General features: G+C 41.1%; 1 protein-coding gene across 1 annotated transcript in view; it reads right to left on the minus strand.

Annotated features, from left to right (window-relative positions):
- Nucleotides 1-536: 536 nt before the first annotated feature.
- CDC5L (cell division cycle 5 like) overlaps nucleotides 537-17112 on the minus strand; it is a 46746-nt gene continuing 30170 nt past the window's right edge. The window contains exons 15-16 of the mRNA XM_066636712.1: nucleotides 7456-7668; nucleotides 537-6232 (exon numbers count right to left, since the gene is read on the minus strand). Coding sequence (XP_066492809.1) covers nucleotides 6128-6232; nucleotides 7456-7668 — 318 coding nt within the window. The 3' untranslated portion in view covers nucleotides 537-6127. The remainder of the gene's footprint in view (nucleotides 6233-7455; nucleotides 7669-17112) is intronic.

A 17112-nucleotide genomic window follows, 5' to 3' on the forward strand; every position in this document is an offset into this window, starting at 1 on the left:
TGGTTACAAGAATCCAAGTCCCTATCTAAAAGAAACTAAGGAACTCCAGGTAGTGTTAGAAAAATGAGAATTATGTGCTTCCTTTCGCAACTACATATGGCAGTGGTTCCCAAATTTTTTCTACCCATGACCTCCTTGACTTACTGGCCATTGGCTATGGTTCCCCATTGTCTTTTTTTTTTTCCCTTGGTGGTGGGATAAGCCCAACTTCGGTAGTATAGGTGGGGCACAGTATCCATGGGGGATCCATTATGGACCCCCCCCCCCCCCGAATACCATGGATAATAGAATTCATGGGTTCTGACCCACAGGGGCTCCAAGTGCAACTGGAATCTTGTTCCAGTCATGGAACGAGTCTGGAGCCGTTCCAAGGCTCACAGAGGCCGTGGCTTCTGTGAGCCTCAGAATGTCACCCAGAGCAGTTTAAAGGCAACTTCTGGATTTTGGCGAGAACCTGAAGTTACCTTTAAACTGCTCTGGGCTTCAGAAAGCCTCCCAAATATGACCTGGAAGGTCTTTGGAAGATCCAGCCATGGATTCAGAACACACGGATATGGACGATCCACTGCACTTCCATTTTTCTCCCTATTGTTTCTCTCTGGCGATGGCAACAGACTTTTGGCAACCACTGATGTCAGCAGTGGTTGGTGTAAAAGCAAAGTTTTGTTTGAAGGTTCCTGCCTTTGCAAATCAGAAAAACCTGTTGCCCACGGTCAGAGGAAGAAGCTGCTTTTGGTGGCTCCCCAGGGAACCGCAGCTCACAGTTTGGGAACCACTGACAGAGAATACAGTAATTGACTTTGTCTATACCATGTTTTGAGATTTTGCTATACTCAAGGAGAGTTTGCATTTCTCATTTTAGTTGAAACCTTATTATAAAAAAACCTTAGTGATATAAATAAATTTATATCAACATTACCAACATTACCTTTTCCAGTGAACATACGGTCTCTGAAAGAGCACATACACAATTGCATAAGTATACAGTATTTTGCAGTGAATGAAGCAGGTGCTGTGCATGTCAGCTATCTGATCTGTGTGCTTGATCACAAAAGACTTGCGTACACATACTTTTCCAACACAGAGATTATACCCGTACAGAAAAAATACATCCCACATGAAGCTGCTTTGAGTGCTATAATTCGTTTGCTTATCTCCCATGACTGTAACAAATCATACCATGAGTTCTGTTTGACAGTGGAACTTTCTTAAACAGGTTACAGTCTCTCATATAATTACTAGGCAGACTCAGCAGATACAGCCATGTATGAAATGATTAAGTGTTACTAGAACAATGAGAATGCAAAATGCACCCCACATGTGCACTGGCTGCAAGGAGAGAAGAGTTCGAATGGAAGGAGATGCAGAGCAAAAAGCAAAAATATACTCTGGGAGATCCCAGGAGGCATTTACCTGAGGCACATATTTGGCAGAGATTCCAAACAACATATGAACTGAATAAATAAGAAATATAGCATCCATTTCCAGGCATCATAATTCATAAATGCTAGTGATGGGCAAAATGATTTTAAAGAAGCATTGCTGCTTCCTTTGAGGAACCTTTAAGTAATTTGAATACATCAGAATCTGAGTTCTAACTTGCAGACATTAAAATGATCTAATGAGGCAGGCACTGTCTAAGCTGATGTACTGAAAACCTTTGACTTTAGCCTGAGATTTCTCCAAGAGCCCAAGCCTGGCAAAGTTATAGGTTTTAAAAAGCAAAGTTTTGGGGCAGGGGAAAGCAGGAAGAAAAAGAGAGAAAAGAGCACCCTTATGCTGCAAAGCAGGGCCTCTGAGACAAATTTTATCAGGGGGTACAAAGTTACTTTTGGGCCCCTTCTCAAAGAGGGAGGGGGTGAAAGAGTGGGGGGTGGTGATGGGGGGGCAGAACAGGCAGGGGGAAAGTGGCAACAGCCAGAATAGTCTTTGGAGCCCAGGTCTATCAGTCTTCCCAATGCAGAGCTCAGGTCTACCTGCCTGTCCGGTGTTGACAGCTAGATACAGTAATACAGAAAACCAAACACACACCTCTCAAAAATCTTTCAAATATAGAAAATCAATGCAGGAGATTAGTATCACTGTACTTAGGCTCACACTAGAATGGAAAGTGTCCTGTGAACACCAAAAATGACTTCTGCAGTAGCTGCAGTCCCACAGCTGTCACTGAGCTCCTATACATTCCTTCATGGTTAGCAGATCCACAAGCCAAAGAGCTTGCAGCAGGTCAGTTTTCTCCCAGATGTGACTTTGTTAAGGAATATATGCATTCCTGGTCCTGACCTATAGCAGTAATGGCGTCCATGTGCCCACAGTAATGCCCCCAGCATCCCATGTGGGCAGTGAGTCTGGGTGAGATTGTAAAATGTAAGATCCCAGGAAATTTCTGGGCTTTCTTTGGCTCCTGGACCCCCTTTCTGACCCTGGGCCCGGGTACAAATTACCCCCTTTCCCCCCTCTCCTAGGCCCTGCTAAAAAGTTTTGTTAAACCAAATACAGGTGATTCTTTTCCATCAACTATTTTTCTTTGTTCAGTTAAGATATGGCTGGTATCTATTATGAACCACCTAAATTTCAGTCATCTGCACATTCAACCCAGGGGAGGGGGGAACAGTACCTTAAAATATGTCCACTCTATAAATTGCTAAAAGCAAAACACAACTTAGGGCCCGATCCTATCCAACTTTTCAGCACGAATGCAGCCGCAATGCAGCCCTGAGGAAAGGGAACATCCACATACCTTGAGGAGGCTTCCGCGGCTGCCCCTCCCCCCACATGATGCAGGGCACTGGAGAGTTGAATACGATTGGGCCTTTAGGTTCACTCAATATTCATCAACAAGGTAGCTTGCAAATAAATATTAACATTAATTTGATATTTATATTGAAGTTAAAATGTTTCATCTGTGCAACCAGTAGCACAAAATAATTCATTTCCCCTTAAATGGAGATGAGAAGCAGATATTGCTGTTAAATTCTCTGCGGCACACAAGTGATGAAATTAAAACACAAAGGCATGCTGTTAGCCATCCCCTGGACACATCCCCTTTTTTGTTTTTGAATGTACTAAAGGAAACATCTGGTAAGCATAATGGGATTGGCTCATTTCTGAGCATGTCGTAAGAAAAAAAAACTGATGCAGGAGCAGACTATTTCTTCAGCACTGAAAGCTTCATCAACAACTTTTATCATCAAATATTCAAAATACTTTGCAACCAAGGTGTTGCAGCAAGTTGAAGGCAGCAAGGACTTTCAATAGTTTAACAAGAATCCATCCATATACTGCAATAAAGGGGATGAGAGAAACTGCCATTTTGCCAACTTAACATTCTTATTGCCTACCTGTCTGCTTTCTTCATTGGTATTTGGTAACAATGAATTTCCTGTTCACCATCTCATTTTCTAATTAGAAGGTTGTTTTCACCACTTCTCAACACTGGTTGTATTTTATGGGCAAGGATCCATGCAAATCAGAACAGTTTACTAGAAAAGCCCTCATCTGCTCTGCAACCCCCCTTCCCATATGCTTTCAGAGACCAATATCTACTTCTCAGGTACAGATTTTCAAACTAGAGGACTGAAGCTTTCTGCCCACATCGTTTAGAAAAACTATATGTTGGTTATTTTCCCTGGTTCATGTTCATGATATATGCAAACTAGCTTTTGAGGAAGCTGGTGTAGCATAATGGCTACGGAGACTGAGCAATGAATCTCACTCAGTGTCCTGAGTTCATTTCTACCCCCTCCCCCTATTGATCTAATAAGATTAATGACTCTCTATTTGCAGATTTTGTATCCACTGAGGTTTCTAGGAACCTAAGCCCAGTGGATAACTAAAATGGATTGTATGAAAGAGGAGTTAGTTGTTTGATTTTCTCTGTAAACTGCTTTGTGAACTTTTCGTTGAAAAGCATTATATACTGTTCAATAATAATAATTTTTTAAAAAAGAGGATCTCTCTCTTCCCAGTGCCAGTATGCTATAAGAAAGTCAATTTCCCCCTCCATCCCAATATCAGTACCCAAATTCATAGAGCGTCCCATGCACAGTCAGCATAAAGTCACACTGTTATGTCCAGCAACCATTTGCCCTTGTGCACAGAATCAATCCTTGCTCCTCATCCCAGGCCTAAGACAAACGGATGCCTTGACTCTTTCAGAAAATCAGCAGTATGGGAGAAATTGCAGGTGGGCATGTCAGAAGTGCTGTTGTATGAGGACAGAAGCACAGAATGAAGGTGGCAGAAAGGGGCTGGGATCAGCACAGCCAACCCATTCTGTTGCTCCAATCTCTTTACAATCTCTGCTAGTCACTGGATCAGATTGAAAAGCCTGCAAGAGAAAGGTTGAACAATTCATTGTAGCAGTGGCTGCTGCTATAGCCATCACTACCAGAAGGTTCAATAAAACTTAAAACTGCATGCAAGACTCTTTCCTCTCCTCGATCCCTCTTTTTTCAATGGCTCTATGTGCGCACTTGCATTCACATAGGCAGAACTAAAAATCACCACCACCACCCTGAGTTCTCCTCACTGACATTTTTAGGGGTTTTTCTAAGCCTCCTTTGCTCTTCATTGAAAAAGAACATTTACCAGAGCTGAAAGAAACAGTTGTCATGGGAACTGCTTTTACGAACTCTTGTTAGTGGTTAGTGGTTAGCAATACTCATCAACTGCTGCAATTTAATTTATCCCTAGTACTCAACATACAGTCAAGTCAAGGTGATCTCATTGATGACCTGCAACAATGCTAATCACAGCACTGCTACTGACATGCACAGGAAAAACATAATGAACATGCTAACCTATTAAAGAAACAACAGTTCTAGACAGCTTCAAGGAACTTTCCCTTCCCACCAACATTTACTCCAACATACCAACCAATGCGAAACACCAGGCAGCTTGTATCAGAAGACAGGTGTTATTAAAGTGACAGAGTTTTGCGAAATGCTGTACACTGATTGAAGTGATTTCTTGGACTTTGCAGAGTTCTCTCTAAGAGTCAAAGCCAACACTTAACTTTCATTTCAGAAAAACCACTATCTGTTTAAAAAAATAATCTGACATTTAAAGCCTATGATATCACCGGCATTTGAATGTTAACTAGGACCCTAATGTTTAATTCTGGCACAACAGGAAACTGAAAACTACCATACTTTTGTGCTGCTCCCTATAATCTTACACGTAGAGGGGCTTTGCAAGGAGAACTTCCCAGTGGAATCTATCCTCCTTTTGCCTTTGAAACTGGCTTTTATAACATCTCATATATATAAAGCTTTGTTACAAGACAAGTTTCTCCAAAGAAGCAGTTTAGATTCCATCCAAGGTATGGGGTACAAAGACACTTTAATACATGTTTTTAACATCCCAAATTCACAGTACTGACACACACAATGTATGTGTATACGTCTTGTAGCTTTTAACAATGGTAAAAGGAGGAGCAAATGGTAAAACAACTAGGAGCACAAGGAAATGATGATGTGACTAAAACAAGGTCCAGGCAGATTCTTCCTTTTAATACCATAACTCTAGGGTCATGTATTGCTGTGTCCATGTGGCTGCACACAAGTTTTGTTCCCTTTGTTCCCACCAATCAAGTCACTAGCTCTGTCAGGTCTCAAAAAGATAGGGTCTGGATTTGGTTCCCCCAACAGACGTTTTTGAGCTGTCAAACCTGACTGCATACAGCACAACTGTGACCCAGAACTAGTCTGTCAAGCTTAAGTTCCTTTGAAACTTAAATAGTTGCAACTGACTTGCTCCATTGGTTCAAATTAGACTAACTTGATTCTTTCTGCACCTGAACCCATTTGGTTAAGAGTGCAGGCACAGACTTGATCCAGCAAGAATCACTACACACACACTCAGATGCTGGAAACTGGTTCACCCTGCACAGCAATTGTATCCTTGCTGGATCATGGCATGTGTAAGCACACATCAATCCTCTGATGCCAAAGAAAAAGGCTGACAACCTGAGCACATGGTACAATGGCAGTTCATTTAAAAATACAAGATGCTTTCAGTAGCAATTTAACCTGTGCTTGATTTTTGAGACAGAGCTAGGGGGGAAAAAAGTTAACTACTGCATTTCAGAAATGTTATGAACAATGGCTTAAGCAAAATATGTGACTCAATATTTGGACTGAAAAGTTTCCTTGTCCAGCATGAATTCTGCAAATCTCTGCTGAAGCTCCTTTTCTCTCTCCTGTTGTCGCTGAACATCTTCCTTTAGACACTAGAATAATGGGGGGAAAATACAGTTAACTCATTAATTCACTAGAGCAGTGGTTCTCACACGTTCAGCACCAGGATCCACTTTTTAGAATGAGAATCTATCAGGACCCACGAGAAGTGATGTCATAACCAGAAGTAACATCATCAGGGCAGGAGGGCAGGAGGTCTGGTCTAGAGGGTAGAGCCTCTATTTGCCTGAAGATTAACATCCACAAGGTCGCCAGTTCGAGGCCACCGGCACCGCACCGTGCGACCTTGAAGCAGCTGACAAGCTGCAGCTGAGCTGTTCCATCTGCTCCGAGCGTGGGAGGATGGAGGCCAGAATGTGTGACCAGATCGGAGTGTAACATCTTGAATGTGGTGGTTCTTGAAAGAGAGAACCTTCTTTCAATTTGTAAAAATCCCTGCGTGGATTTAATAAGCCTGCCTGTGTAAACCGCCTTGAATAAAGTCTTGAATAAAGACCAAGAAAGGCGGTATATAAATACTGTATATTATTATATTATTATTATCAAGCAGGAAAATTTTTTACAATCCAAGGCTGCAATCCTGCCAACACTTATCCAGGAGTAAGTCCCATTGACTATGATTGTTAAAAGCATATACATAATAGCTTGTTAAAAGTACAGGTCTGTTACATTTCCTCAAATGCCGTCACATACCAGTCTAATCTATTAAAAATAAAATATTGAAATGAATGGGGACCCACCTAAAATTGGCTCACTACTCACCTAGTGGGTTTTGACCCACAGTTTGAGAAACAGGGCACTAGAGATATTTGTCTGAAGAACCAGCAGCATGCTAGCCCATTTCTAGTACAACTATAATCACACATTCCAAAATTTAGGGATACTTCAAGAAAAAAAAAAGATCAAAATAAGGAAGAAAACTCCTGGTGGTATGGTAAGGACAGAAAATAATCTAAATAAAATTGACAGGAGATAAAATATCTAGAGTGGCACCTTAACTAGCACTTCCGCTGTCATAGCTTCCTCTGCAAATGAGCGTTTCTTCCATGAATGAAAGGAACTCATGAAAAAAAATCCTTTCTGTTAATTGACAAGGGCCAAGAGTTCTTCATTTGCAGAGGGCACTCCTCTGTGGGTAGAAGTGGCCCACAGTCTTTAAACTATTTGTTTTTAATTACATGGAGGCAGCATCCTGTAATAAGATGACAAACATTTTTACCACTGCCCAATAGACCAAAGAATTCCATAATCTTACCTCCAATCTCCTTGGGATAGCAGCATCTTCATGCTTTTTTAATTCCTCAAATGTACGCAATTCAAGGTGAGCTTGTTCAATTTGGTCCCACAAGTCATTTAATTGCTTTATGAGTCCCATTGCTCTGGACTGATAACCACCAAGCAAGATCTTCAGCTTTTTTTCCATCTTGGCAGCCCTCTTAGCTTCTGTAGTCATGTGACCTCTATTGATCTGTTGGTGAAATCAAAACATGTACATTCTGCACATAGTAACAGCTATGGTTATGCTAACTATTACATTTCTGCAATGCATTTCCAGTCAAGCTGTAATGCAGGCACAGAGGAGATGTTATATGGCAAAACATACTTTATTCTCCAGTGCAGGCAAGTATAAACAAACACTGTTATACAGACAAATTTTACTGTAAAATGCCTCAGAAACTGCTGTATGTAACTCTCAAGTCTTCCTATTTCTGCTATTTAGCATTAAAAGGAGGAGGTCAGTGGGAGTCTGAAGTATTCAAGTATTCAACAGCCGCCTCACCTTTCACTTTGGTTTCAAATGTTCTCACTGAAGATTTTCCCAATTTAACACCCACTGGTATGTTAACACCCACTCACACAGGAGGAATTTTCTGTTCAACAGGAAGAACTGAAGCAAGCCAATTAAGTATTAAACCAGTATTAACCAGCCTTCAGCTTAGGTCAGGCTCTTTTATGGACCAAAGTCAAACAATGTCCTCAATACATTTTTGCCCCCAAATATTTGGAACAGAATCAGGATCAGCTAAATCTCCTATGGCAGGAATAATTTATGACTGATTTCCATTTCAAAGGTCAATCAGGTGATATTTATTTATGGAAAAGGTACACCAGAGAGATATTGATTTCTCAGGTCATAAGCCAATGATGAAATATGAAGATGCCAGAGCAATTATGGACACTCAAAACCCACATTGGTCTGAATACTTGCAGTTGCATAATTATGTTAGGAACGTAACACAGGCCTGGAAAAAACCCCCCAAAAAACATCCTTTTCAGTTGCCAAGGATGTTTGAACAAATTTATGATATTTTTGGAGTGCTGAATCCAAAAATGGCATGGGTTTTGCCCAACTGGCTCTTGTTTGGAGAGTACAGCATAGCCACCATATATGCTAATTCAAGAAGCTTCCTCCTGAGGAAGCAGACACCATCATGAGGAAACTGCTTGAATCAGCATATGAGGTGGCCATGACATACCCCCAAACCTAGAGCCAACTGAGCAAAACCTATGCCATTTTTGGATTCAGCACCCCAATTATATGCAAGAATAACTTTTAAGACAGCAAACTGGGTGTACGCCTGTGTAATCAATCAAAAATTGAGACTGCAATAAATGGCATTATCAAGCATCTAACAGCCAAGATATACAGAACTTCTTTGATTTAGTGCTGCAAAATGGAACAAGTAGAGAAAACAAATGTGATTCTGGGAGTTCAAGGATAAAAATATGCACGTTAAAGTATGGCAATATACATCAGTGGTGTTGCTAGGTGGGTCCGGACCACACCAGGAGGTCAGGAGGACGACACTAGTGGCCAATATTGTGAAAATCTTGGTATTTTCAAATACTACTATCATGTTATATGTCATTCAATGCAAAATTTCATGCATAATGCAATGAAACAGTGTTGAAATATCTGTATTCTATCAAAAGCTATGGTTAAATAAAATAAATAATGTTAATTGGGGTGACATTAACCCTAGTGATGCCATCACATTTAGGATATGCGCATGATAAATGTAATTTATGGTCTGATACAAAAGGAGGCCCACCATGGGGATGATGCAGTGAGCTCCTGCACTGGATAACACAAACCCTAGTGACATCCGATATACATGAAACTATGCACGTTTTTATCTCATAAAAAAATGAAACAGTGGTACATAATTCCCTATAGATTACATAAAATTTCAAACTGTTATGACACCCTCCCTTAATGAAAATGGAAAAAAATACATGTGTATATTATATCTACTACAGATGTGCCCCCGTCTCCGCAGGGGTTCCATTCCGGAACCCCCCACAGTTCAGTGAAACCGCGGATATAGGCGAACGCCTCATCTCTGGAGGGTCCTCTGAGCCCAGTAGAGGTCGCAGACATCCATCCACAGCCTCTGCTGAGCTCAGACTGAGCTCTAGAGCTAAAAAAAAGTCACTTCTGGTTTCTTGGTGAAACCAGAAGTAACGTTTTTAATGCCTTATATGGCACTAGGAGGCCCAGGGAAGCCTCTGTCACAGAGATACCGGAGGTGTATGTTTTTTTGTTAAGCTGAGCCCAGCAGAGGTAACTCCCCTCACCTCTGGAGTGGGTGTGTGAAGGGGGTCCTGTGGATCCGATCCGTGGAAACGGGGGCCCCTTGTACCACAAAAACGTTGGACTGGCATTATGAATACAATTTATAAGAGGTAATCTGCCAATAGGCCTCGTGGTGTCTCTATTAACTTATATTTGACTGAATTTGACCTGAATTATTTGAATCAGACCTGACTTTAGGATTATACTGGAAACCTGTGATACAGGTTTTTTTTAAAACCCATTTTTTTAAAAAACACATGCATCAAAAAAAGACATGAGAGGTCTTGATCTGGACTCTGGCACTAGAGAAAGAAGGTTAACTTTTTGCCCTTTTCTCACTAAAAATATCCCCCTCAACACAAATGATATTGGAGCAAACTAGTTAAGAGCAGGGAATGATTTTCAACAGGCAAATGGAACACCTGAAAAAGTAACCCCCTTGTGACCCTGACTATGGCCCCTCCATGGTTGAGTCTTAAAACAGTCAAACATATGACAGCCGCCCCCCCCTCCCCAATCATGGGATTCCAATGTACTTTTAAACTAAAATCTAGTTTGGACCTTATACAAAAAGCTTATAAAAAAATCTCTTTAATAATACTGAATACATTGTACAGCACAAATTCTAAATGCTAGATATTAGAAGTTAGAAATATTCCAAACCTGAAACAATGGAGAAAGATATTTTATGACTGTCCAGTGCTCATCTTTTGTAAGATTATAATTATGATTATAAATCATATCAAAGAAGGCAAATAATCTTCTGTATCAGTGCTTCGTAAACATTTTAGCACCGGGACCCATTTTTTTAAAATGATAATTTATCATGACCCATGATACCAAAAAAAAAAAAAAAAATCTAGACAAATAATAATTATTAATTAATAATTGGGGTCCTATGCTCCTAAGGCTGCTAGAGATCTTACATATACCATGTGTTTGCAGACATTTACTAGATTATCCCTAGAAACAAAGTACAAAGACTGGTTCCCAAATCTTTAGTCATTCCAGGGTACCCTGAAGGCTGAACTGGAGAGCAAGACATGCAGCTAGGGACTTTCAGGCCAGAAAAACATGGTTCACATATTATCTATGGCACACCAAATACTAGAGGAAAATGTGACATTTTAATTTGGGGGTATGAAGATTACCTCATATTCACAGTTTAGCATTCCAGCTAACTATTTTCTTCTGCAAACCAGGCAATGGTGCTTACAAAGTTTTGTTTTGCTTTTAATCTTTTAAAAACTTCTCACGACCCACCAAAAACTGGCTCAAGACCCACTGGTGGGTCCCAACCCACACTTTAGGAAACACCGTTCCATATCCTTTTTGGTAAACTAGCAAGCTTTTATTTATACAATATTTCCACACTATCCACACTTTCCTGGGAGTAATCCCCATTGACTACAATGGGACTTACTTCTGAGCAGACATGTTTAGGACTGGGCTCTAAAACAAAACAAATCAGATTTTTAAAGGATTTTTTTAAAAAGAAAAACCTGGTTTAAAGTAAAATTTGGATAATACAAATAACCATATTAAAGGGTACACTTAAACCCATGAGTTGTATGGGCCAATTACCTTATGGGCTAGTGTATAGGACTGTAGCCCTAATGGGGACCAGCAGCCAAATTGCCCAGTAGGTCAAGGGAGCTGCCAGTTGAAAAAGTTTGGGAAACACTGATTTAAGGTATTTTTCTCCTGCTTTTGATCCAAAAGACCCACAAAGTTCCTTACAAAAAGCTAAGATGATAAGCCATAAACAATAAAACAGTTATAAAATTTGAAAAAGACAGAAACCCCTTATAATTTTTTATCCCAGAGTGATAGACTAAAAACTTGTTAAAGTAGTATTTTAAAATATTCTTACAGCCAATTATCCTGCTGCAACAGATTTAAATCAATTAAAACTCATAAGATTAATAAACTACCTTTTATTTAATTAGGAGATAATTTTACAAAGAACCCAACCAGAAAGGCTCTATTCAATGGCTGCATACAGGAGCAGACCATATACCGTATTTTTCGCTCCATAAGACGCACCTGACTACAAGACGCACCTAGTTTTTAGAGGAGGAAAACAGGAAAAAAAAATATTCTGAACCAAATAGTGTAATAAAATATTTAATAAACTATAACAGAATAACATTTGAACCATGTAAAGTGAACAGCAGTCAACAGTGGCATTAAGAACCATTATCACTTCCATTAACAAATGGAGAGACTTAACGGTTTGAGTACTCTAGTTTTCTGGAAACCCCAAGAACTCATCATTGCTAGAGTCAGAATTTATGAAGCTCACAAAAGCAGGTGCACACAAATAGGGGATCACATTATCTTTCTGCTACAATGATGTTCTGCCAAATCCCAATCCACTGGGCCTTGTGCCCGCTTAAGGCTGATCAGTCCCCCTTGCGCAATTTACCAGTGCAGCAAGCAAAAGTGAGTCCAGTTCCAGTCCACAGATGCCAAGTAAATCAGTCCCATCAATCAGAGTTGCCAAATCAGAGTCCAGAACCAATAAGCCAAATTACAGTCCAAGGTCAGTCAAATACATCAGGGTAGCCAAGTCCAGCCACAATCCACAGTCAGATTCCAAATTCAATAAACCCAGTCAGTCTCCTCTCCTACCTCCAACCTGCACTCCTTCAAAACCCACAAACCCTTTCTGCCTCAGGTACTCCTTATATCCCTGAGGGCCCTATTGCCTTCCAGCGGCTGCAGCTGTGCAGCACACTCTGCTGGATGCCCAGGCCTTACCCTTAAAGGGGCCACTGCTGACACCACATCTACCTCCTCGCCAGTTCTTCCGTGATTCCAATACAAATGAACAAGTGGAAAGTCCAACCACAACTTGAATTCTCAAGACACAACAAACCTCTGGATTTATGGTGAGAACCGAGCCTTACCTGGGGCTTGTGCAATAAGCAAACACTGGCATTCTGATCAAGGAGACAGTTTTTTCTTTGTGATGGGGGGGGCTTACATTCAGATGCTGGATGAGGTGAGTGAAAGCGCCCCTCCCCTGCTGTGTGAGTGAGTGTGTGTGTGGGGGGGCAGAACATCTGTGTGTGTAAGAGAAGGGGGCAGCCTGTGTGTGTGAGAGAGGGGGGAAAGTGTTTGTGTTGCAGAGAAGTTGTGATGCTCCAGGCTTGGGGTGGGGGGGAAAGAGAGGCTGTGATGCTCCAGGCTTGGGGGGGGAGAGGCTTTCCTGGGAGTAAGTCCCCCTGACTCTAATGCGACTTACTTCAGAGTAGGCATGCACAGGATTGGGCAGTGAGACTGCCACCCCACCCACGCTTTCCTGGGAGTGAGCCCCAGTGACTCTGTGACTTACTTCTGAGTAGACAAGTGGGCTTGGGCAGACTGCCACCCCACCCACGCTTTCCTGGGAGTGAGCCCCAGTGACTCTGAGACTTACTTCTGAGTAGCCTCTGACTGGGAAGCAGAGCAGAGCGAGCGGGCAGGGGGCGGGGCCAGGGCTGGGCGGAGTTTTTTGTTGTTGTTGTTGTTTTCAGTATTCGCTCCATAAGACGCACACACTTTTCCCCCCACTTTTTGGGGGCAAAAAGTGCGTCTTATGGATCGAAAAATACGGTACATGTCACCTGGGGTGTTGAAGAACCACATGTACAGTGCTCTACAATCACAGTCCAACCAGTGACCTGTAATGTGCCCATTAATAGGCTTATGGGAGGATGCTTGAAGCTCCCTGAATAGTTGCAGCCCACAACAATATTGCACTGTTCCACACACTGAGCAGCACCCTGGTTTAAAAAGGAACTCTTTTAGTGCTGGCCAGTGGATTCTTTTTCTTTTAAATCAACAAGATCAAAAACAGCCCAGGAGAGGTGCAGCATTCAACATCTCTATAAAAAGGCACATGAATTTACTTGCTTTTAAAACTATTATTATAGAAAAAGAAGAGAAAAAGGTGGTTGTTTTTTATTGGTTCTTCTGCAAAGAGCACTATGCAAAAGATGCCAAATTAAATAAAGGGTAAATGTTCCCATTTTAAAAATTGGCTTCTTCGTACCACAAGGATATTGCACTTTTCTGGAGATGGGAACACATTTTTTAAAAGCTGAAAGAAATTCTGAAGTGTTAAAACCTTAATTGTTAAGAACTTTAAAGGGTGTTAGGTTAATCCTTCCCATATATTTAGCCTGAACACTCTCTGGAATTAACTTTTTAAAAGGTCAGAATAGTTTGTATTAGGAATTAATGTATGAAGAATGAGGAGTTGCATTCCTTACCTTAAAAGTGGAACTTTTAATCAGCTGCCTCACCTGCTCCTGATGTGGCATTTGTTTTTTAAATTGACCGTACTAAGTTCAACATACAGTTCATTTAGAACCCCCCAAAACCCCAAAGACCGAAAAACAAAGCAGGGTTTATCCATGATGCAAAACACAATTAATACACCTGTAAGTGAACGCATTTCAGCAAAGACAGATGTGCTCACATCCCACAAATGTATGCACACATGACTCTGCTAGACTGTGAGCACAATCCTATCCATGTGTACTTAGAAGTAAGTCCCACTGTGTTCCATGGGGCTTACTTCCAGGAAAGTGTGTACTGGATTGCAGTCTAAGACTAATCTCTCAAAAAGCATTTTTCCAAAAATGTCAAAGGATATTCTGCTTATTCTGATAATGGTGAATACCTGGCTGGAGAAGTGGGAGAACAGTGATGGTAATGAAAGAAAACGTTCTCTTTTGCCTTGCAACCATACAAGGCAGATTAGAGATTAAATTTAAACATTTACTTCTTATTTATAAGGAAACTTTTAGAGAGATGGTAATGACTTAACACATTATTCTTTCCTTTCCGGTCTGCCAAGTGGCAGACTGTCCTTGTTTCCTTTTCTACGTTAACTGGAAAGTCTTTAGAACCCCACAAAAAGGTCAAGGAGCGGTCTCAACACTTTTAACAATCACTATTTGTTAAAAATTGCTGAGTGTGCATTAATTCCAACAACTACATATAACTTTAGCTCAAGCATCATAAAATTTTAAAGCACAGATACCAGGCCAAAATTCCAAGCACTTAAGCAGACGTGTGTTTAAACAGGAGTCTGCATCCTCTACTTAAAATCTAAGAAATGTGTTACAGGCGAGGAAAGTGAGTGCTGTACCTTGGTGAAAATGAGGGGAAAACACAACACAACATTTCCTACAGTTCCTGAGCCTTTGGGGTTATTTAATGCAGAATCCTGACAATCATGGAAAGCACAGGAGAGAGAGGGGGGTAGTAACTACATAGGCATTACTTATAGCAAGCCACTGCCATAGCAGATTTGAATCTTACAAGTCTAAAAAAAAAGGCCAATCATAATAAATTGCTTTCCTCTTGAAAACAAATTCACAAACATCTGGCTAATTTACTCCCTTCAAAGTGAAAGAGACAGGGCATTGTCGGGATGGCTAAATAATATGAATGTTGCAGCCTAGTACACAGGATTAAAATTCACCTAACCAGAAAAGCATCCCAAAATACACATACGAAAGTGTCCCCAAACCATATACAGAATTTAAGGACAAACTTTTCAGAATATTCCACTCCTGGAATATCTTATCTCCTGTATTCAGAGAATGGAATTCCCTGAACATTTGCCCAGACTTATTTCTGATTGTGGTGTCAGAACTTGTATGAGTAAACATAAAAAGTCTTAAATAAAGTATGTAGTACACACACTACAACAGGGGCTCAAGAGTTAAAACACTCTGGGGCAACTCATATTTTTAGGCTGCAGTCCAGGACTGATTTCTAGGGGTGTGGTTTTTTTGGTGATATTTTTTTCCAGCAGTTCTTGATTAAAATAGTAAATTGTGGTGTTGTGTATTTTTATTCCAAGAGCACATTTTAATAAATTATAATTATAAATTACATTCGCTTTGAAAATGTACTAGGTAGGTGATATAGTGTCAGCAGAAAGAGCCACAACACTATCCCTAACTGGAAAAGTAATCTATTTTAATTTCTGGAAAATACCAAACACAAAAATGTGGTGTTTTGGGTTTTTATTTTGATACTTTAACCAAAAAGGCGGTGTTTTGTGTTTCTATGCTTTTTAAACTAAAGAACACACCCTACTCATTTCAGAGTAAACAGGCAAAGGATTGTGCTGTTATGAATTCAAGGTTACTTTACTACGCGAAAAGCAGAAAAGCAATTTCAATGTGCCATAAAGCACGTTTACACCTTCTTTAGAGTCGCCCAGGCTGGTGCAAGGAAGTGCACTGGCACACGGAGGCTGCCTCAAGCCTATGCACCACACTGGAGTGGTGAGTTTGTGCCTGCCTGGGGAGGCCAGTGCAGGGGTTTGGGGAGGGAGGGGAGAAGGCCAGTGAGTGAGTAAATTGGAAAGATTCATATTCCCTTACAGAATCTGAGGGAATTCCCTCTCAGTTTTGAAGGGGTTTAAAAAAAGAAAGAAAAAGTGAAATCCACAGACAGAGGAAGACATTGGTTTCAGACACAGATTGGGATCTGATGACAACTGAAGCTTGTGATATAGCTTGTGGTTCTTTATTGCTATAAGAGACATGATGCCTTAAAGCGTGGACATAAAGCATGGAACATCAGCTAACTTTGGATGCAAACCTGGATGAACTGTCTAAGTTGGTGCTTCGCAAATTATGGTCCATGGACTAGTGCCACTCCAAGAGCCATCAGCTGCTGACCCAGTGTGAATTTCATGCTGTGCTAAATGGTACCTGTCCCCCCACACAAGGCAAGAAACCCTCCACTTCCTCTCTTGCACCCAACACACATGCCAAACTTCACTGAAGCTTTCAACTCCCCATAACATTCCCTTCCAGCCGATAGAGAATTGGCTTGCAACCCACCTAGTGGGTCCTGATGCACAGTTTGAGAAATACCTGGTACCCCTAGTGGCACAGAATGTAACGCCGGGTTGGCAGAGCCAACTTATTTTAAGGCTGTGAGAGTGCAGTGAAACTATTAGGTGATTTATAGAAGTGGGAAGCAGACTTCAGCACCCAATAAATGTACACCTTGCTCCCATACTCTCACAATAGGATCCACCAGTGAATGTCAAAAGACATCTGCTTCCCAAGTAGCTTACTCACAGCCCAATTCTATCCAATTTTCTAGTGCCAGTGCAGCCGTACCAGTGGGGTGTGCACTGCATCCTGTGGTGGGGAGGCAGGCACAGAGGCCTCCTCTAGGCATGAGAACATTTGTTCCCTTACCTCGGGGCTGCATTGCGGCTGCACTGGTGCTGAAAAATTGGATAGGATTGGACCCTAAGTTCAGGCTGATCACATGCAGCAAAAGCTTTATACTACTGAAGCAGTTCTGGAT

The sequence above is a fragment of the Tiliqua scincoides genome, chromosome 1, assembly GCF_035046505.1.
Source record: "Tiliqua scincoides isolate rTilSci1 chromosome 1, rTilSci1.hap2, whole genome shotgun sequence".
Classification (NCBI taxonomy): Eukaryota; Metazoa; Chordata; class Lepidosauria; order Squamata; family Scincidae; genus Tiliqua; species Tiliqua scincoides.